Source organism: Mastigoproctus giganteus, chromosome 1 (assembly GCF_048544385.1).
Source record: "Mastigoproctus giganteus isolate SK-2022 chromosome 1, ASM4854438v1, whole genome shotgun sequence".
In the NCBI taxonomy this organism is placed as follows: Eukaryota; Metazoa; Arthropoda; class Arachnida; order Uropygi; family Thelyphonidae; genus Mastigoproctus; species Mastigoproctus giganteus.
Genome location: NC_143575.1, coordinates 270,146,812 through 270,169,043, shown reverse-complemented (window position 1 = coordinate 270,169,043; position 22,232 = coordinate 270,146,812). Strand labels below are relative to the sequence as shown.

General features: G+C 36.3%; 1 protein-coding gene across 1 annotated transcript in view; it reads left to right on the top strand.

Moving 5' to 3' along the window:
- The window catches only part of Cul4 (cullin 4), a 252,454-nt gene that overhangs the window by 145,138 nt on the left and 85,084 nt on the right, over positions 1–22,232 (top strand). Inside the window, exons 10-11 of the mRNA XM_090386353.1 lie at positions 12,414–12,451; positions 16,759–16,825. Of these exons, the coding sequence (XP_090242479.1) occupies positions 12,414–12,451; positions 16,759–16,825 (105 nt within the window). The remainder of the gene's footprint in view (positions 1–12,413; positions 12,452–16,758; positions 16,826–22,232) is intronic.

The window sequence follows — 22,232 nt, the reverse complement described above, 5'->3', positions numbered from 1 at the left end:
GTGCCTCCATTAATTTTCCTGGAACAGAAGTTAAATGAACAGGTCCATAATCACTTGTGTCGCCCTTTGATCCTCCGTTGTGAATTGGGGTCATGTTTGCACATCTCCAGCCCATGGGTACCTTCCCTGAGTCCAGAGAAGCTCTCATAATTATGGCTTAGGGTTTGCAGCAAAGGAAGTATCCTTTGCTGCTTCCTTTAATATAACTCGATAGATCCCATCCACTCCGAGTGCCCCTTTAATGTTTATCCTCAACAATTTCTGCTCCACTTTCCTCTCAGTTATTACAAAAGCATCTAGCTCACTGCCAGGGTTTAATTCACCTGTGGCATTCCCCTCCCTGAATAACTCCTCATGTGTGAATGTAAATGCAAAATACTAATTTAGTTTGTTAGCCACCTGAGCAGGATATCAACAGTTGGACCATCAATATCCAGTGGACCAATCTGATTCATCCCTTTCCTTCTCGAGTTTACATAGGTAGAGAACTCTTTGCATCCTTTGCCAAAGATTTCTCAAAATCTACCTTTGCCTGACTAATTTCTATTGTGACTTCATTAGAGACCAGCTTATATCTATCATAGGCTTCCATGCCACACGTTAATTTATAAATATCCCATGCATTTTTCTTCTCTGCCATATGCCTCATTAGTTCATCTGACATCCACTTAGGCCTGAACCTTGAACAATATTTCTTGGTTGGTATGTAAAGCCCGGTAGCTTCCAAGATAAATTCTTTGAATGCTTCTCATTTTGAATTTGCTGTTGGTAACATCATTAGTTGGTTCTACCGTATAGAATTTAAATACTGTCTCAGACCACCCTAGTCGCCTTTATGAAAGCAAAAACCCTTCCCTTAACCCCTGATGGTAGTTACCTCTGAGTAAATCCCACTTCAGCACACTGTGATCACTGCCACCTAGTGGTTCCTTTTTCTGCAGATTCTTAATACATGAAGAATCACTACTGATAATCAGGTCAAATGTATTAATCCATCTACTTACCTCCCGAACATTCTATTTCGCTGTAGAAAACACGAGAGTAGCCTTGTGCAGGCGAAGTTTTTTTACTGCTCCTGGAATAGAGAAGTTTTTTCTGTTTTATTAGCTTAAATTGGCATATTAACTTATTTTCTAGAATAGCTTTATATTCCTAGTTACGATACTTAGTTTAAAGTTTAACTTAGATAGAGATTTTATAGGTGTTACTTAGTTATCGGTAAGAGTATTGAATCCACGGGTTACAAGTTGCAGTTCCGCTGAACAAGAAGTTTTTTAGCCATATTTAGCCGCTTTATTGACCAATTGTTACATATGAAATTATTTTCTATAAGTAGCTTATAGACCTCATCAGGATCCTTAGTTTATTCTGAATTGAGACAGCGAGATTTAGAAGTTAATTAATACTTAAGTGTCCATAGATTTACAGTTTATAACTTGCCGCTATTTTTATATGATACAACATTATATCCCGAACTAGATAGCATAAGCTAAGTATAGTATAGAATATAATATTATATTGTCAATTAATCAGTAAAATCTATTAATCTTGTAAAACTTCATTGTCAATTAAATTGTACTTTTTAACTAAACACATATAACGACTTAGATTACAAACATAACGTAATTAATTAATACATAACTTGATACGGTAGTTATATAAACAGAACTCTTAGATAATACTCGATACTGAAAAATATATATAGTGTTATAACTGCAATGCGATACAAGTTTAGGGTTATATTTTGTACTGAAATTGAAATTTTATTGAAATTAAATCGAAATCATGACTCAGACCAGAGCAGCAAATCAAAAGGCTCAAGCTAATGGGAGTGCTGTGGCTCAGGGGAGAAGTGAGGTGGGGGAGGCAGTTGCCCTCTGAATCACAGCCTTTTAAAATGCACTGCTTGCATGACGTTTGTGGAGCAATCGGGTATGGGATATGATAGTGCCATGGGGGATGTCTTTGTGTGTGTGTGTGTGTGTGTGTGTGTGTGTGCGTGCGTGCGTGCGTGTGTGTGTGCGTGTGCGCGTGATGTAAGGAAATCAGGCGACAGATTAGCATTGTTATGGGCCTATATGAGAGCTTGAAGGACAGGGTGGATGTCCTTGAAGGATCTAAATCGAGGGGCCCACAAGCTCTCAGCTGCCCACATCAACGCCAGAGCTTGCACTTGGTCATCACGCAACACAGCAGCAACCCCCAAGGCAGAATGCGCTTGTCCCACAGGAACTAGTAGTTATTGGTGACTCTATTGTCAGGGAAACAGGGAACATGCTTTGTAAAAAGGATAGGTGGAACAGGACCAGGGTATGTCTGCCAGAGGATAAGGTTGATGACGTTGTAGAGCGGATATCAACTTTTAAGGGCACAAAAGGTGATATAGTTGTACACGTTGGCACTAATGATATTAAGAGCAGGAGACCGGCAGAACTACTTAACAAGTACAGGTCACTGTTGAAAAAAAGCCATGAATTAGGGTTGAATTTGAAAGTGTCTGCAATTCTGCCCAGACAGGATAGGAGTGAGTATATGGTGAGAGCCTTGTCGATCAATTCAGCCCTGGAAAGATTGTGCAAGGCTCAAGGGGTAGAATTTTTTTCAGCCTGGTCTGTACTTGTTAACAGGAGAGACTACTTCTACAGGGATGGGATACACTTAAATAGAAAGGGTGCAAGAATATTTGCTGATGCTATCGAGGCAATGTTAGGTGGGTCAGAAAACTGCCAGCTTGGGGGATACAATGACAAATAAATTAAAAGTAGTCACTGGCAGAGGTGAAAGTGATTCTTGCACTGCTTCTATTGGAATGAGTAGCAGCCTGGAATACAAGATGCAGAATATTTCAGAGACTGCTGGGAGTAATTGCAGTAGAAGTAAACACATGAGTTCTGTTAGGGTAGCTAAGAATAGGAACAGGTGCATGTATACTTGCATGTAAACCAATGCTAGGAGTTTGGTAAATAAATTTGATGAATTTGAGGTATTGCTCAAAACATCAAAGGCAGATATTGTTGAGATATCAGAGATGTGGGGTCACACAGATACAAGGAATGCAGAACTGGAATTTGAGGAGTACAATGTGTACAGAAAGGATAGACAGTATAGGAAGGGAGGAGGGGTTATACTATTAGTTAAGAAACATAAAATCCAACGAAGTGAAACCAGTCGACATCACTGGATACTGCAATGTCGAGTCAGTTTAGTGTGACATAAGCATTGGCTTATGTCGCACAAAGGCAAGTGCTATATGCCTAATGACTCTCATGAGTATAATAAGAAACTGAACAGGGAAAGAGTGAGCCAGTAAATCAGAGTCTCTTATAATGGGGGATTTTAATTTCCTCGATATTGACTGGAATTTGTGGGTTACTCACGCACACACTAGCAAGGCTTTGGTGTATTTATTGGATGATTGTTTTCTACATCAGCATGTTCGGGAGGCAACTAGAGGGATCAGTAGATTATCAGTAGTGATTCTTCATGCATTAAGAATATGCAGATAAAGGAACCACTAGGTGGCAGTGATCACAGTGTGCTGAATTGGGATTTTCTCAAAGAGGTAACTGCCATCAGGGGTAAAGAGAAGGGTTTTTTCTTTGTAAAGGCGACTACGATGGTCTGAGACAGTATATAAATTCTCTACAATGGGACCAACTGATGATGTTACCAACAGCAAATTCAAAATGGAAAGTATTCAAAGAACTTATCTTGGAAGCTACTAGGCTTTACATACCAACTAAGAAATATTGTTCAAGGTTTAGGCCTAAATGGATGTCAGATGAACTAATGAGACATATGGCAGAGAAACAAAATGCATGGGATACGTATAAATTAATGATATAAGCTAGTCTGTAACCAAGTTACAAAGGAGATTAGGCAGGCAAAGGCAGATTATGAGAAATTCTTGGCAAAGGATGCAAAGAAAAACAGAAAAGAGTTCTTTACCTATGTAAACTGTAGAAGGAAAGGGATGAATCAAATTGGTCCACTGGATATTGATGGTTCAACAGTTGAGCATCCTGCTCAGGTGGCTTACAAACTAAACGAGTATTTTGCGTCTACATTCACACATGAGGAGTTATTCAGGAAGGGGAATGCCAGAGGTGAAGTAAACTCTGGCAGTAAGCTAGATGATTTTGTAATAACTGAGAGAAACGTGGAGGAGAAATTGTTGAGGTTAAACATAAAAAAGGCACCCGGGATGGATGGGATCTATCCAGTTATATTAAAGGAAGAGCAAAGGAAGTAAGCAAACCCTTAGCCATAATTATGAGAGCTTCTTTGGACTCAGGGGAGGAACCCATAGACTGGAGATGTGCAAATGTAACCCCCAATTCACAAAGGAGGATCAAAAGCTGACACAAGTAATTATAGACCTGTGAGTTTAACTTCTGTTCCAGGAAAATCAGTGGAGGCACTGGTTAAAGAAGCACTGCAGGATCATCTAGACAAGACTTCAGTTATAGTTTGGACACAGCATGGTTTTATTAAGGGAAAGTCTTGCCTGACCAATTTGATTGGATACTATGATGCAGTCACAAAAGAACTGGATGCAGGGAATAACTTTGATATTACATATTTGGATCTTAGAAACGCTTTTGATACTGTTGCACATGGAAGACTGCTGCACAAATTGGAGCAGTGTGCCATTGGAGGCAAATTGCTGCTTTGGATAAAGGGATGGTAGACGGGGAGAAGACAGAGAGTGGTAATCAATGGACACTGCTCATCGTGGACTAATGTTATTAGTGGAGTCCCTCAGGGTTCAGTGTTGGGTCCATTTTTGTTTTCTGTATTTATAAATGATATTGATGGTATATCAAGCTTAATGTCCAAGTTTGCAGACGGTACGATGGTTGGCAGGGTTGTTAAGGACATTAGTGACGCTATGCTGCTGCTGCAACGGGATCTGGAAAGGTTGAGCAGATGGGCTGAGAGGTGGGAAATGAAGTTTAACATTAACAAATGTAAATTACTACATATGGGAAACTAACCCCAGAGCAACGTATGAACTCTGTGGTATTACACTGACAGTGGTAGAGAATGAAAAGGACCTGGGGGTAAATTGTGCAGGCAGATATGAAGTTCTCTGAGCAGTGCAGACAGGCTGCAAGAGTGGTTCATGTTGTCTTGTCAATGATATACTGGAATTTTTCTAGAAGGGATAAGGAGATGATTATTCCCTTGTATAAGGCAATGGTCAGGCCACACCTTGAGTACTGTATACAGGTCCGGAAGCCTCATTTCAAGAAGGATGTAGAGCTGCTGGAACGAGTACAGAGAAGGGTAACAAGATTAGTGAATGGAACAAAGGGTTGTTCTTACGAAGAAAGGCTTAAGTTTTGCAAATTAGAGTGTCTGGAGACTAGGCACTGGCGAGGTGATCTGATAGAGGTGTATAAAGTCTTGGATGTTTTGAGCATGCTCAATGCCGATGGGATTCTTCCTCTTGCTCAGAATAATCACCTGAGAGGGCATAAATTCAGATTGAGGAAAGACAAATGTAGGATAGACATGCGGAAATTTGCCTTTAGCCAGCGGGTAGTTAGTTGGTGGAACAGACTTCCATCCCTTGTTGTGGAAGTTGATAGCCTAAGTAAATTTAAGGCTCAGTCGGACAGGTATTTCAAATGAACGGAGCTTGCTTTCTTGCATCATATGCCTCTACTAAAGCTAAAACATTCATCCAATAAAAACACAAAATCCTTGCTAGTGTGAGTGACGAAACCACAAATTCCAGTCAATATCCGGGAAATTAAAATCCCCCATTATAAGACTCTCGGATTTACTGGCCCACTCTATTTTCCTGTACAGATTCTTATTATAGTCATCAGTGTCATTAGGCCTACAGCACATTCATACACTCAATTTTGATCTATAAGTAGATCACTTTGATGTAATCTTCCAATGCTTATGTCACACCAATCTGTCTCCACACTGCACTGTCTATCCTTCCTGTTTACATTGTACTCCCCAAATTCCAGTTCTGCATTCCTTATATCTGTGTGACACCACATCTCTGATATTCCAACAATATCTGCCTTTGATGTTTTGAGCAATACCTCAAATTCATCAAATTAATTTACCGAAGCATTGGTATATACACAAGTATACCTGCACCTGTTTCTATTCTTAGCTACCCTAACACAACTCACGTGTTTAATTGTACCTCAATGACTCCCATCAGTCTCTGAAATACCCTGCATCTTGTTTTCCGGCTGCTGCTCATTCCAGTAGAAGCAGTGCAAGTAGTAGTAGTAGTGGCATGTGATGCAAGAAAGCAAGTGTATGAGCTTATGCAGCATCAGCAAAAAAAAAAAAAAAAAAATCACACCATTTCCTCCAAATGCCTGTCCAGTTCCTCCTTAAATTTATTTAACCTATCAACTTCCACAACGACAGATGGAAGTTTGTTCCATCAATTAACCACCCGCTGGCTAAAGGCAAATATCTGCACGTCTATTTAACATCTGTCTTTTCTTTGAATTTATGCCCCTTAGGTTTGTAATCTGAAAAAGTGGAAGGATCCCATCAGAATTCAGCGTGTTCAACCCATTCAAGGCCTTATACACCTCAGTCAGATCACTGCACAGGTGCCTAGTCTACAGCCACTGCAGTTTGCAGAACTTAAGCCTCTCTTGGTGAGAGGATCCCTTCATTCCCTTCACTAATCTTGTTGCCCTTCTCTCTACATGCTCAGTTAAATCTACATCTTCCTAAAATGAGGCCTTCAGACTTATATGCAGTACTCAAGGCATGGCCTGACCATTGCCTTATACAGAGGGACAATCATCTCCTTCTCCCTGCTAGCAAAATTCCTATATATCATTGACAAAACCGCATGACCTGCCCTGGCAGCCTCTTGCATTGCTCAGAAAACATCATATCTGACTGCACAATTACTCCCAGGTGTTTTTAATTTTCTTCCACCTTAAGTGTAGTACCACACAATTGGTACATTTCTCTGGGGTTACTTCTACCCATATGCAGTACTTTGCATATGTCAAGGTTTAACTTCAGTTGCCACTTCTTAGCCCATCTGGCCAAATTATCTTGATCCTGTTGCTGTACTCACTGCCATTACATTAACAACCCTGCGAACCTTTGTATCATCTGCAAACTTCGACACTAAGCCTGATATACCTTCATCAGTATCATTGATAAATATTGAAAACAACAGAGGACCCAAGACCGAACCCTGTGGGACTCCACTAATAACATTAGTCAACGAAGAGCAGCACTCATTAATTACCACCCTCTGTTTTCTCCCACTCAACCATCCTTTTATCCATTGTAGCAACTTCCGCTTAATACCATTCTGCTCCAATTTGTACAATAGTCTTACATGCGCAACAGTGTCAAAAGCTTTCCTGAAATCCAAATGTATGATATCAAAATTTTTTTTTGCATCCAGTTTCTTTGTAACCACATCATAATATCCTATCAAATGCATCTTTAACCAGTGACTCCATTCTTTTACCCGGAACTGAAGTTAAACTAACTGGTCTGTACTCGTGTCACCCTTCGATCCCCATTTGTGAATTGGGGATACATTTGCACATCTCCAGTCCATGGGGACTGCCCCTGAATCCAAGGATGCTCTCATAATTATGGCTAAGGGTTTGCTTAGTTGCTTTGCCTCCTCCTTTAATATAACTGGATAGATCCCATCCACCCCAGGTGCCTTTCTTATGTTTAACTTCAACAATTTCTCCTCCACTTTGCTCTCAGTTATTACAAAATCATTAAGCACCCTGCTTCAATTTGATAACCTTCTGCCATTTTCAAACCTTAATGAAATGAAATGAAAAGTGAATGTAGATGCAAAATGCTCATTCAGTTTGTTTGCTATCTGAGCAGGATCATCAACTGTCGAACCATCGATATCAAGTGGACCAATCAGATTCATCCCCTTCCTTTTAGAGTTTATATAAGTAAAGAAATCCTTGCTGTTTTTCTTAGCATCTTTTGCCAAAGATTTCTCGTAATCTGCCTTCACCTGCCTAACCTCCTTTGTGACCAGATTACAGACTAGCTTATATCTGCCATAGGCTTCTGAGTTGCTTGATAATTTATATGCATCCCATGCATTTTTCTTCTCTGTCACGAGTCTCATTAGTTCATTTGATAACCATTTAGGCCTAAACCTTGAACAATATTTCTTAATAGGTATGAAACTTTTAGTGGCATCCACGATTAATTCCTTGAATTCTTCCCACTTAGAATTTACTGTTGGTAACATCGTCAGTTGATCCCACTGTACAGAATTTAAAAACTGCCTGAGATCATTGTACTCACCTTTACAGAAGCAAAAACCGTTTCCTTTACCCATGATGGTAATTGTATCTTTAAGTAAATCCCACATCAGTACACTGTGATCACTGCCACCTAGTGGTTCCTTTATCTACAAATTCTTAATACGCGAATGATCACTGCTGATAACCAGATCAAGAGTATTACCCTCTCTGGTTGCCTCTCGAACATGCTGCTGCAGAAAACAATTGTCCAATAAATCCACAAAAGTCTTACTAGTGTGTGAGTGACCAACCCACAAGTTCCAGTCAATATCTGGGAAGTTGAAATCCCCCATTATAAGACATTCCGATTTACTAGCCCACTCTATTTCTCTGTACAATTGTTTATTGTACTCATTCGAGTCATTAGGCCTATAACACACTCCTACTCTTATTTTTGCTTTCGCAGTGCTTATGTTACACCAAACTGACTCAACAGTGCACTGTTCATCTATATCAACTGGATGAACTTCTTTTGATTTTATGTTTTTCTTAATTAACAGCATAACACCTCCTCCCTTCCTATGCTGTCTATCCTTTCTGTACACATTGTACTCCCCAAATTCCAGTTCTGCACTCCTTATATCTGTGTGACACCACGTCTCTGCTATCCCAACAAAATTTGCTATCCAACAAATTTATTTACTATACTTCTAGCATTGGTATACGTGCAAGTATACATGTACCTATTCTTATTATTAGTTACCCTAACACATCTCATGTACCCACCTGTTTCACGATGACTGCCATCAGTCCGCGAAATCCCCAACACCCCTCGCTCCACGCCACTGCTTATTCTAATAGAAGTAGTGCAAGAATCACCTTCATCTCTGCCTACTTTTATTCTTTTAGTCTGTGAATCTCCCCCCCCCAAGCTAGCAAGAATCACTTTCACCTTTGCCAGTGTCTACCGTTAATTTATTAGTCCTTGTATCCCCCCCCCCAGGCTAGCAGTTTTCTGACCCACCTAACACTGCCTTGATCTGGATTATAGGATTGCTGTTGCAGAGCAGGAGGCAGAGGGTTGTAGATAATGGTTACTTTTCAGATTGGGCTAACATAAGTGGGGTTCTCCAAGGATTGACACTGGGATCACTTCTATTCTTGATTTCCTTAAATGACATTAGCATTAGTAGTCGAGACATATGATGCAAGAAACAAGCTTATATACTATCAGCCAAAAAAAAAAAAAAAAAAAACCCTAATTGATGAAGAGATGCAGAACATGATGTTAAACTTTGCAGCTGTCACTTAGTATAATAGTTAATCTAAGTCATTAGTTAATCTTAGTCTATCTAAGTCATCCTCCGGGGTGACTTAGGTAGACTTCAGGGATGGTTAGAAAAAGTGGCAACTACATCTTTAATGCAGAAAAATAAGTTAGACTTGAGGAAGCAACGCTAAAATAATTTATGCTAAAAACGGTAGAGGAAGAAAGGAATTTGGAAGTTATGATACACATCAGACATGAAATTTTTCAGTTACCGCTATTTGAAAAAATTATACCAGTTTTCATTCTACATAATGCAAATTTACAGTTAATGTGATTTTTTTATGTGATAGTTAAAAAATATTTGAAAAAGGACCAATTATAATTTTTCCTATTAATTATTATTTGATTAACGCTTTTCCATTTTGCACGATGCTCTCGTGGGACAAATTAATCGCGTTAATTGAGGTCAGCCTGTGCTATGTTCAGGTATGGAGACCACAGTTAAAAAAAAAAAAAAAAAAAAAAAAAAAAGCCATTGAGCTTCTTGAAAGGTCCAAAGATGTGCATGTACCTGGTGTGATTTGTTAAAAGGCATCTCTGTGAGGAAAGATTTAATGTGTGGGTTATAGAACTTCGTAACTGGCACATTGAGGAGACATATATAAGACTGTGCAAGGAGAAAGTAAAATGAATGAGAATGAAATTTTCACTGTTATAAATAAAAGATAAATATGTTATATTATTTAATTTATAATTTGTGTATTTTGAATTTATGGCCCCTAGTTCTGGAATTTAACAGTTCCAGAATTAGGGGCCATAGATTCAAATTATGAGGGAAGGGATTTAGATTGTATTGTATTGCAGGAGATTTTTTTTAAATTAGCCAGCTAGATGTTATTGTTGATTTTGAGTTCCTAGAATTATTAGATTGAAGTTGCCTCCTTGGTTAAGGTTGACATCTTAGGGAAATTCAGTGATCAATGTTAGACATAGACACCTGTGATATCAGATATTTGTAATAATGTGTGTTGAGGTATCAGCCCATTCCTTAATAATTTATACAGTAGATTCTGGTTATTTGGGCCACTGGTTAATCGGGGCAGCTGTTTATTTGGGGCAAATCCTAAAAAACAGAAACCAATCAAGAAAATAGCCAGGATTTACTTCGCTTAATTGGGACAGCATGCCGTTTAATCGGGGCAGGAGACCACAGCGCTGGAGATTACCCTACGATTGTCTCCGATGGTACCACATGGTTCAGTCAAAAGGAGGTCACAACCATAAAACAATAAAAACATTAGCAGTCACCTGTTTATTGGGCTTTTCTGTTAGTGAAATCTATCGTAAATGGACAGTAAACTCTTTCTTACTGAATTTGTGATAATACTGACAGCTGGAATTCTGTGGTTTATTATGGTGAAATGTGTTTAGACTTCCGTGGAATCTTCAATTATATAAAAAAAAATTAATTTTCGGAATCTTCTCTTCATTCCTCTTTTTAAAGCTTTGTTACTTTTTATTCCGTTCTCACTTGTGCGTGTTGTGTTACTTGCAATTTGTGTGTGCCGTGTTTATTGTTATTGATTGCTTATCTTTTTATTGTTTTAAATTTTAACCCCCACCCACAAAGGTCAGTGAACAGAAATGTCAACTAGTTAGTATGTACATATTACAGTATGTATTAATTCTTCCGATTATCACGTATATTCTTCCGATTTTCACGTATCATTTAATTTTTTAATTGGTAAAGAATAAAGGGTAAATTTGTGCTTAATATATCTTTACTTTTATAGCCTGTGGATTATATTTCTCCTATTTTCACTAATTAGAATCGCTGTTTAATAAAATTAAAGTTCAATTCACAAACGTGATCAGAATGACTGGCGCTTTACTACACATCGTATAGTGAGCAGTACTTTACTATGATAAGCCCATCGTAGCGTGATTTGATTGTATAGTGAACCAACTGTAAAGCGGAGGTTCATTATATTTTTAACTATTTACATGAAACTTCAGATAATTGGGGCAGCTGCTTAATCGGGCCAAAATGCTCTAGTCGTGATGTGTCCCAAATAACCGGAGTCAACTGTATATAGTTATTTTATTACTTATTTATTATTATTATTTTTTAATAAATTTTTTGGGTATTGCACCAAAAGCGTCTGGCTTCCCTTCACCATATGACTAACACTAATAATATGCACCCCACCCCCAGATTTGGCAAGATCAGGTTTAAAGGTTGCCCCCAGCTCTGTGAAGTTCGACTGTATTGGGATATTAAAATGGCACTAGAGAAGCTGATTTTTTTTTTTTTTATTTATTTTTTTTTTTTAATCAATTTCATTAAATGTTTGCTTAGATCTGTAAGTTTCTGAAAGTTAAATGTATCTATTAATCACAACAAAATGTGATATGTCTAACAGTGTATTCACCTGAGCTACTAACTTGTGAATGTTCTGCAATCCAACTGAACAGTGCAGCTCTGACATTTTTTGCCTGGATTCCTGTTTGTGAATGAAAATGCTGAGGAACACAGGTCTGCATTTTTTTCCATTTTTTGGCTGATTGCAACCAGCTACACCAGCATTGTGAGTTTGTAAAATTAGGTTATAACACACACTATATTGTCATGTGTATGTTGTGTAGGTAAATAAATTCATTTATAATCTTATAATACTAGCTTAACTTGATTTTAAAAAAAAAAAATAGTAATGGCTTTGAAAATCCCAACCTGGTCATGAGCCATCACTGATATTGAGTTGCTGTGAAATAAATAAAGTGTATTGTGTGGCAATTATAATATGACAGTTAATATTATTATTATTTTTTTTTTTAGAATTTACCTTAATTAATGCCTGCACTTTGATTAAAAGAAAAGTAATAGAAATCTTCTCTTATTTCAGCTAAATTTGTAGATTCTAAATTGCGAGCTGGCAACAAGGTAAGGATATTTCATTGCATATTTCATGACATGCATGTCTCTTTTGTTTTGATGGGTTTTTTTATGGGACTCCTAAAAATAATTTTAATGGATCTGTACTTCTGTTGGGAGAAATTTTTTGTCATTAGATTTTTGAAATTCCTGAAGATTTTAATTTTCAAGTAATATATATTTCCCATAAGGAAAAAGATTGTACTAGAGAAAAAGTTTAGCCAAGATGAATAAATAACAAGAAAAGTTAAGTTCTTTTAGTATGATAAATTGATAAATCAAAATGATGAACAGATTTTGCTCTACATAGGTTGAAGTGCTTAAATTTATACAGATTGCAAGAAAAGAGTCTTGGTAAGTTAGACATTCAGGAGTGAAAGAAGGGTCAAAGCTGCTGTATGTTTTAATAAACTTAGAAGAAAATGAAGGAATTAATAGATATCTGAAAGAGATGGAGAAAACCTAATAGACATAAGAGATATGTCCATTAGGTTAATATAAAAATTGAAAAATAAAGATTCTTAAGAATAAGAACTATATCTGTGGAGATAGCCTTAGAAGTTTAGAATAATCTGAAATATTATTGCAATGAAAAGACTTGATTATGTGAGTTCAGTTAAGATTTTTCCAGTCTTTCTTGAAAATAAAAGTAAGTTCTGTTAAGAGAGGAAGAGTTATAGATTGCCATGGTAGAAGTTAGATTAAAAAGTTGGATGCTAATAACTATATATAACTATATTATAAATGGAAACAGCTGAATCCAAAAATAGGCAGAAGTAAGAATCGATTTCTCTGCAGAACAATGTCTGGATGCCCTGTTGGCCATACATCAGGGGTCGGCAACTTGTGGCTTGTGAGCTGCATGCGGCTCTTTAACTTTTAGCCCATATGTACAACAAGCGACATATTTCTTCAAGCAAATATTTTCAAATGTGAACTATATTAAAAATAAATCAACAGTCTGAACTATGCAAGTCTCTCAGCATGTTTAAAGATGAAAATTACAGCATGCGCACCTGATGTTGAGAGACTTGCTCAAGAAGTTCAGCAGCAAAAGTCACATTAATTTGCATGTAACTGGATGTTTGTTACATTTTTTCAATATTAATAAAATATATTTCAAAAAATCTATTTTTTTAATAGAACACCCCCCCCCCCCTTTGATTCATTTTTTTTTTATTAGATCAAAAATGGCTCTTCACTCAAAAAAGGTTGCCAACCCCTGCCATACATAAGTGGTTTTTTTTTGTTTTTTTTTTTGCATGGGAAAACACGTACTCCAATTACTAGTTATTTTTCATTTAAGGACATTTAAATCAGTGTACTTAAGGTACATTTAAGGACACTGATTAGATATTTTAACCTCAGAATTTTTTTTTTTATATATATATATTTAAAAAAAAAAGAGGAATTCAATTCTGAAAAAAATTTATGTATCTAAAGTGGCTTGTGTACTTACTTTTAAAAAATATTGCTAAATTGCTTGTCCAAGTTAGTTTTGAAATACTAGATTGAAGTTCTGTACATTTATCTTCATAAAGAATTGAAATAATGTGATATCACATTATTTCAGTTCTTTATATGTTATAAGTAGATAGCTATTATGCAGTTATTAGCATTATTTTGACAATTATATCTCTAATGATAACTTAGTGATAACCAGGTCAAAAATATTTCTTTCACTTGTGGCATCTCTAACATGCCGATATAAGAAGCCATCCAGAAATGCCTAATTACTAGGTGAGTGATCAGTCCACAAGTTCCATTCAATCTCTGGAAAATTAACTTCTCCCATAATAAGGCATTCTGATTTGCTTGCTCATTCCATTTGCTGCAACATTCACTACATTCATCACAGTCATCTGGTCTATAATACATTCCTACCCTCATATTGTTTTCCCATTTATTAATATAAGCATTGGGAAAACAAGGCAGCAAAAGATATAAGATTGCTCTTTGAATACTGTTTCAAGGTATGAAGACCATACCTAAAAAATGGCCGACCGGGCTAGCCGGGTGGGTAAAGTGCCTGCCTGGCAACCCAAAGGTCGCGGGTTCGATTCCCGTCTCGGGTTTGGATCAAAGTACTGCAAAAACCTTGGGAGGTGCATTATGGCCACAGAAGCCTATGCGACAACAACTACCAAAAAAAAAAAAAAAAACCTAAAAAATGACATCAAGCTTCTTGAAAATCCAAATATAGACATTGTGTTTGGCGAGATCTTCAAATGGGCACCTATATGAGGAAGGACTTTGAATATGTGGGTAGCAGACCTTTTCAAGCTCTGTTGCCCACATATTCACAGGCATTTTAGAGGGTATATCATTGAGCTCTGTAAGGCTCTGAGAGGGGGAAGTAAAATGATGAAGGCGAAATCTTTACTGTTATAAATGGTTCCAGAACTAGAGGCCATTGATTAAAATTACAAGGAATGAGATTGACTATATTGGGAGAAGTTTTCTTTTAGGCAGTGAGTTGTTAATTGCTAGAATAAGTTAACTCTTCTGGTGGTTGATGCTGACAGCTTGGAGATATTCAAAGGTCAGTTGGATAGTTGCCTACGTGAGAAGAGAAACCTGTTGGTTGTTTATTTTCTTTATCTATTTTTTATTTTATTTATTTGATATATTTTTTTTTAGCCAGTGCAACAAAAGCTTATGGATTCCTCGCACTATATGGCTAATACTAATATCACACCACATTGATTCAATATAGCTATCTACTGGATACTGGATGTAAGACTATCTTGAACTTTTATGCTTGGCAGTTAAAAGCTTTACCTCTTCCTCTTATTCTATTAGGTCTTTCTCTCCTGTACACATTGTATTTACTCCATTAAAATTTTGCATCCACTATATCACAATGACACTATGTTTCTGATATTCCTATTATATCTGCATTGTTGAATTAACCAAATTTAGCAAATTTTTTAACTATGCTTCTAGCATTAGTATGCAAACACCTGAGAGACTAACTTTTTATGTTTCTTGTTACTGTAACACATCCCGTGTAGTTGCTTAACACATTGCTTTTGCCAGGAATTTTATTTCCTGTTTTAGTTTCCCATTAATTGTTACAGTACAGTTTTTTGTTTTTATCATTGTTTTGTTCGGATTTTTTTTTTTTTTTGGCTGGTGCAGCATAAGCCACAGACTTTCTTGCACCATGCGGCCGTTACTAATACTAATACTAATTTAAAATAACGCTGCTGATACATCTTTCTACCATTGGAAAACTTTCTCTTGTGAGGCCTCATACAAAATTTATATGTGCAAGCATTACTTTCGCTCGTATCATCAAATAAACATGTCAAATTTCCCTTTCCCCAACTAGCGGTTTCCTTGAACTTGTAAAACCTCCTCCTCATTGATCCTTTACCACCTTTATTTAAATGTATTCTGTCTGTACAAAATAAGTTCCTTCTGCATGCAAGATAAAAATTTTGCCTGTGCAGAATTGCATATATGCATACATATATACATTCTGATATAACTTGCATATTTTTTTCAGAATAGTCCTATATTTATTCAACAAATCATCAGTTTGTATGCACCTAATATTAATCCTTGCATGAATAATAATATTCATAGCAATCTTTTGGTAACATCATAAGTTATTGCATTTAAATAATCAGTTATGACTAATAATCAAAATAATTGATTACAAAATTGACAAGAAGAAAACAAACCAAAAAAAAGGTGGATGGATTTGATCCAATGTTATCAGTACTAAACAGAAAGTGCCGTTATTACTCAGCCAACAGTTTCTGTCCAAACTAATACATAATCTACAGCATAGTGAGAGGTATATTATATTACTATTGATTTGTCGATTTTATAATTGAATAATTTTCATATAATTGAGTATTTCAATTATTAATCGTTAGATTATGCGAATTACTACTTTTGAGCCAGGGTAGTGTGCACTTGATTATTCTTCCCTGAGGTCTGGGAGTGTATCACTTAGCAGGTTGCTAGATATACCTCTGACAAGTCCCCAGTTTTATTTGTCTCTAGAGCATCCACTTGCATCTTCAGCAATTCAGTTTCATCTATTAATTTTAGAGTTTTTCAGTTTTAGATCAGTATGCTCCTTACATCTGGCACATGCAAGGCAATCAATGAACTGGGATTGTCAACTAGATTTACCTTGGAGTTCATGTCACAGGCTATTCAAACATCCATTCCCTAGTCATGATATCTTAAAATGAATTATAAATGAAGCAGCCATTATTAAGACAAGCATTTCAATTACAGAATATTACATTTATTTTTTAATTAAGATCGAAAGTAACTGGTTTTTCTTCCATGTTTAGGAAGCAACAGAAGAAGAATTGGAAAGGTTATTGGACAAAATCATGGTCTTATTTAGGTTTATTCATGGTAAGTTTTAGAAAATGTATTATAGGAAGTTAATTTTTCTTTGTTTCTTGGGTTAATATTGTTATTGTTATGCATGAAAAAAGAGCATTGTTTGTATGATGCATTCTGTATACTTACTACAAGAGATGGAACATATTAAGCAAGCAATTTAAATACCTTTTAAAAGGGAACACTTTAAATGTTTATATACACTTGTATTCCAAATTTTATTCTCAGAAAAGTGCAGAGTTTACATAATAATTTATACAAGTAAATGAAATTTGGTATAACAGAGTGCAGTTTTATTAAGTGATGGTTTCAGTGTGCTGCTGTCAAGAACAGCATTACCCCACTTGCCCTAATTCATATGCTCTAATAGATTAAGCCCTCTTTCCCATTTTCCCTAAAAGTATATCATTTTTTATATATATATATATAATCCAATTAATCCAAAAATTAAATAGAGAGATAAAAAGTAATAAAAATATATAGTAAAAATAAATAAGAAAAAAAATAGTAGAAAAGCTAACATCAGTGGCAGCAGAAAAGCACAATCCCACTACATGTTTATAATAAGCTAAAATATCCTATTTTAGCTTACGCACGCGCGCGCGCACACACACACACACACACACATCAGTCCTCGTATAACATGTGTTTACACTACATGAATTTGATCATACACGATTTATAAATAGGGAAACAATGTTGCATATAACACAAACCGAATTCGCTTATGCATGATTCGATTCACCTTTGTATTTACAAGAGATGGCAGTCGAATGCAGCGGAATCACCCCAACTGAACACAACACAACACAGTAGGAATGAAGAGAAAATTCTGAAAATTTATTTGTTTTTTATGATTGAAGATTTCATGGAAGTGGAAACACATTTCATATAATAACGTAAAAACCCACAGAATTCCAGCTATCAATATTATTGTAAATGTAATTAGATGAACTTTTACTACCCGTTTATAACAGACTCCACTAGCAGGAACCCCAATAAACCAGAAACTGCAAATCGTTTTTATTGTTTTATGGTAGTGACCTCCAGAAATGTGCTTTAGTAAAACGTAAGCTTGTGATGTGATGAGCATAGTGTGTTTCCGCCTTTACTGCATTGTTTATTCAGTTGCTACTTGTTCGCTGTGTGTTTATGTGTATCAAACTTGCCTCCTCATTTTTTGTTCTTTTTATACTCGTGCTCTATTCTCAAAAAAATTAGTAAAATACTTGAAAAAGTGTGAAAAGGAAGCATTCTGGTGAAAATACTACAGGTTCAGAGAAAAAAAGAAAGCAATATTGATAGAATAAAAATATGAAATTGTGAAACGCTTTGAATGGAATGAAAGAACATGTGATACTGTCTGTGCTGCAGGCCTAAATGAGGAAATGCTGAGAACAATTAGAAAGAATGCAGAAAAAAGCAACTTTCATAGCAGGAACAACTCAAAGTGTAGCAAAATCAATTAGATCAAGACATAAAGAATTGGAAGATATGGAATGTATTTTATCTTTTTGGATAGACAATCAAACAAAGAAGAGATCAGGAACAAGTTTGCTTACAATAAAAGCAAAGGCATTGGCAATATTTAAAGACCTCAGAAATAAAGTTGAAAACCCTCAAGAAGTGCCTCCCTTTACTGCCTGTAGTGGCTGGTTCAATAATTTCAGGAAATGTTAGACTTTCCATAATGTGAAATTATCTTCTTGCAGGTGAAGCTGCAAGTGCAGATGAAGAAGCAGCAAAGGCATTTCTGCTGATACTGAAAAAACTAGTTGATAAAGAGGGCTATACACTGGACCAAATTTCAACTTTGATGAAACCGGACTGTATTGGGAAAAAATGCCATCACGAACATATATCTCAAGAGAGGAAGCACGAGCTCCAGGCTTCAAAGCTGCTAAGGATAGATTGGCCATTATGTTAGGAGCAAATGCAAGTGGCGACTTGAAACTGAAGCCTGTTGTTTTTTATCATGTAGCCAATTCACGAGTGTTAAAAGGGATCGTAAGGCCTACCCTTGGTGTTTACTTTAAGAACAGCAGAAGAGGGTGGATGACAGGGCAGATCTTCACTGATCTTCTACTAATGTGTTTCAAAGCTACTGCAAAAAGAAAAATTTGGATTTTAAGATTTTAATTGTTTTTTGACAATGCACCAAGTCACCCTCCAACCCTTGCTGAACTGTCACCAAACATCAAAATCCTGTTTTTACCCCCTAACACAACATCTCTTATCCAGCCACTTGACCATGCTGCTTTTAAGCACTATTACACAAGGCGCACATTTAAGATGTTGATAACAGAAACAGAGGGCAAAAATGCACCAACTAGACTTCTGGAAGCAATTCAACATAATTTACATAATTGTGGAAGTTTGGAACGAAGTGACAAAAGAATGCGTACATGGTGTTTGGCGGCCTCTTTTACCAGAATTTATTCATGCTTTTAAAGTATATGTATAATTATACATATACATATTTTAAAGGCTTTGATCCTGTAAACGAGCTTCCTAAATTAAAAGGACATTGTGTTGCCCTAGCAAAGTAGGTCGGCTTTGAGGAATTGGAGGAAGAAGATTTAGAAGAGTTGCTTCAGTCTCATGAAGAAGAACTTTCAATTGAAGAACTGCAACAACTTGTTGCTGGAGGGCAGGTGGAAGGTGAGGAAGATGACGAAGTTGAATGCCTGAATGCCACCATAAAACAGCTTTCTACTTTAGAATTTTCTTCAGTTTTAAATTCATTTGAGAAAAGTATGCAATGGCTAGAAGATAATAATTATAATGCAGAAAGAAGCAGAAGAGCACTTCATACAATTCAATCTGCTTTGGAGCCATATAAGCAGTTGCTTTGTGAAAGAAGGAAGATTGCAAAACAGCAAAAACTAGATGTCTTTTTTATGAAAACTCCCAAGAAAGAGAGAGAAAATGAGCCACAGCCCTGTAGTTCTGGGGTGACCACATTTCATCCAAAGTTCTCATCTGCATCTCCTCCACCTCCCAGTTCCGATAATGATGACAACCTGCCGCCACTTTCCCCGCTGCTTCAACCCTTTCTCAAGCTATCTTCATTTATTTTTAAGGTAGGAATCTAAAATTAAATGATTAAATTATTAATTTTACATTTTTCAACTGTGTAAGTGTTTTATTACGATTATTTATTGTGTTTGGTAATGTTTTGGTTACAAATGTGTGTCCAATCTTGGGTGGCCGTCACCTAACCCTATTTTTCCCGTAAGTCCTGTTATTTATATTGCACAAGGGTTTCTAGGAACACAGCTATTGTGTTATACAAGGACTGACTGTATATGTGTGTGCGTGTGTATATATATATATATATATATATAATTATACATATATTTAAATAACGTTGAAATAGTTGGAAAACGGAATATTTCATAATAAAAAAAATAATAATAAAAGAAATAAAATAAAATAAAAAGGAGGGTACAGCATACATCAGGGGCAGCAAAAAGCATATTCCTCTACACGATGCTTGAAATATAATCATATAAATTAGAATAAGGTTTAAAATAAAAACAAAATAATGCCAGCAGTACGGCAAGACGAGCGAAAAGACAAAATTAAACCTAAATTCAAATCAAGCAGGGAGGGAGGGAGGGATGAGAGGGGTAAAAAGAGTAAAAATATTGCAGCAGAAACTCTAAATTAATTTAGAAAATCTAAATGTACAAATAATAATTCTTTGAAATTTAAAAGCCAATTAAATAGAAATTTAACGGTGCCCCCTCTGACGGGCACTAGGCCCAAATTTATGTGAAATATCACCAAACAGAGATTTAAACCACTACAATGAAACAAGACAAAAATAGACTGACCATTATGCCCCATCTCGACAGAGAACCACAATGTCAATAATGGTCAGGGAATCGCTGCATTTCGAACGTTAAACAAATCGCCGCAAAGGAACATCGATCGTAAGATCAGTCCGCCACACCAATCCCCAGATAGAACCGCCAATGCAGGGAATTGAACAGCGATGGTGCCGACCGGGCTAGCCAGGTGGGTAAAGTGCCTGCCTGGCAACCCAAAGGTCGCGGGTTCGATTCCCGCCTCGGGCTTGGATCAAAGTACTGCAAAAACCTTGGGAGGTGCACTATGGCCACAGAAGCCGATGCGCCAACAACTACCAAACCAAAAAAAAAAAAAAAAAAAAGAACAGCGATGGTCCTGATTTAAATTTCTATTTAATTGGCTTTTAAATTTCAAAGAATTATTATTTGTACATTTAGATTTTCTAAATTAATTTAGAGTTTCTGCTGCAATATTTTTACTCTTTTTACCCCTCTCATCCCTCCCTGCTTGATTTGAATTTAGGTTTAATTTTGTCTTTTCGCTCTTGTCTTGCCGTACTGCTGGCATTATTTTATTTTTATTTTAAACCTTATTCTAATTTATATGACTATATATATATATATATATATAGAATCAATAGAGCAGTGTTATAATAATTATAAATCATAGCACAGGGATATTATATTATAATATTGTCCAATCGGATTAATGCCATCAGTGATAGAACATTACATCCATCGTTAAATGTATGTAGTATTTAAATAATGTTAATATGTAGCAGTCTTCCTGTTGTTTAAAAATCGATGCAATCCAATAGTCAACCGGACCGTAGGCAACAACGGTTAAACATAATAAATTCAATGAACTATATTAATAAGCTGTCCATGGGAAAAGTACTTTGAAGAGACTTTGTCAAGGGCTAAACCCCTACAAAATACAGTCCCCATAAATGGTTGAGCTATCAGTTTCTGTTGTCATCTGCCTGTATATCTGGGCCCAAAAGCATTCCATAATACCCGTGTTTAGGTATAAATATTAAGTAGCTTAGTTGTAATTTTGTAGAATACAGGCTGGATGACATTTAGCCCGACCGATAGCTAAGACAAAATAGTAAATAGTAGACCAATAATCTGCAAACTTGATAAGCTAAATAAGCTAACAAGGAGAAAGGAGAGAAGGCTAGTTAAAGTGATAGTACCTCAATCCCCCTCGAACTACTCTAATAGTTCATGAGGTATGAAAAAAAAGGCAAAAGATAGATAAAGGTAAAAAGCGAAGGAAATGTGTTTATACAATTATACGTCTGATATTACCGGGAGTGTAACTTCCTGACCCTATAAGACAGGGATCCTGGTATGGTAAGAAGAGCCAGTACAGATATATCGATAATGGAATACAGGAATAGCTGATTCCTAATAAATTCTAGACGCCAAATAGGCAAAATACGTAGTGCAAATGTTAGGATTATCTGGCTATATGTAAGGGTACCAGTAAGAGAAATACCCCTAGTGCAAACATAATGGTAATACAGCGATAGGTAATGTATGTTTATCGCTGTATTACCATTATGTTTGCACTAAGGGTATTTCTCTTACTGATACCC